The following is a 1,361-nucleotide window of genomic DNA, read 5'->3' on the forward strand; positions in this document are numbered from 1 at the left end:
GGGGTCGCTATGAGTCGGGTTTGACTCCACGGCACATAACAACAACAACAACATACTATGAGCAGGAAAAAGATGAGGTAGTCTGCTCCTGTAAAGATTACAGCCTTGGAAACTCTATGGGGCAGTTCTATCCTGTTGTATCAAGTCACTATGAGTCAGAATCAACTCAGTGACAGTGGGCTTTACGCTGTGAAGCTTGTCAAACATTTTGAGTGCTGGCAAAGCTTCCAAGTTATCTGTGCCAGAACCATGCAGAAAGGGCTCACCAAGATGGGAAAAGTGTAATACCTCATCTATTCCTGTCAGCAATGTATTTTCCAAAATTACTCCTGTCTCTGAAACCAGCACTTTCACTCGGTATTGGTTAATAATTCCATTTGGTTGTCGTGGTTTCTTCCAAGTAATTCTTATTTGTGTGGCCTCTACTTCTGCAAGTTGTAAATCAAATATTGCACCTGGAACTGAAAAAAGGAATAAGAGATAGGGGTTAAAAATGCATTTTCAAATCTTAAAAATCCCCTAGTAATTTAGCTCATGATTTAAGATATATAAACAATTCTATTGAGAAATAAGGAGCTCTAGTGGTGTAGTGCCTAAGGCATTTGACTGCTAAGCAGAAGGGTGGCGGTTCAAACCCACCAGCCACTCCACAGAAGTAGGACTGGGTAATCTACTTCCATAAAGATTTACCACCTCAGAAACCCAAAGGGAGTCACTATGAGTCAGAATCTACTTGATGTCAGTGAGTTAGTGAGTACTGAGAAATAGACTAAAACAATTTTCTAATTCATTTTAAATTAATATGGTATAAGATTGTTTCAATACAAAGACATTTAAAATTAATTTCCATAAATTCTTCTCAAAAACTTAAATAAGGAATAGGATAGCATGGAAAAATATCCCCAAATCAAAATGTCACAACATGTTACCAAAGTTCTTGTTCAGAACAAACGAATAAAAATAACTCCCCTAGGAAGCTGCCTATTTTCAGATGATTAATGCTCAGATGAAACCTTGAAAGTGTCATAAAAGTTATAGCAACATATCAAACAAAAAGTATCCAGAAGACTGTGAAATGTAGTTGGTAAATTCAATTAGACCATCTTTTAATTTCTTAAATGAAATTTTTTGAAAGTTGATGGAATTTTTTCTGTTGATTTCCAATTTAATCATGAGTATCTCAAATTTCAGATGCACTCACTCTTCACAGACAAAAAGATAAGCAGATACAAACAATCAGCTTAAGATAAAGCATTGAGGACTTAAAGCAAATTCTAGTTATAAAGTCACCAAGCTGACTTCTAGAAAACCTCCTAGTGCCACAGAATAATGGACTAAGAATAAACATTTCCCAGGATTTT

General features: G+C 35.9%; 1 protein-coding gene across 1 annotated transcript in view; it reads right to left on the bottom strand.

The window, feature by feature from the left end:
* The window catches only part of PTPRQ (protein tyrosine phosphatase receptor type Q), a 332,616-nt gene that overhangs the window by 280,451 nt on the left and 50,804 nt on the right, over positions 1-1,361 (bottom strand). The window contains exon 6 of the mRNA XM_007953173.1: positions 289-461. Within this exon, the coding sequence (XP_007951364.1) occupies positions 289-461 (173 nt within the window). The remainder of the gene's footprint in view (positions 1-288; positions 462-1,361) is intronic.

The sequence above is a fragment of the Orycteropus afer genome, unplaced genomic scaffold (assembly GCF_000298275.1).
Source record: "Orycteropus afer afer isolate SDZICR_OR568_19922 unplaced genomic scaffold, OryAfe1.0 scaffold00375, whole genome shotgun sequence".
NCBI classification, from domain to species: Eukaryota; Metazoa; Chordata; class Mammalia; order Tubulidentata; family Orycteropodidae; genus Orycteropus; species Orycteropus afer.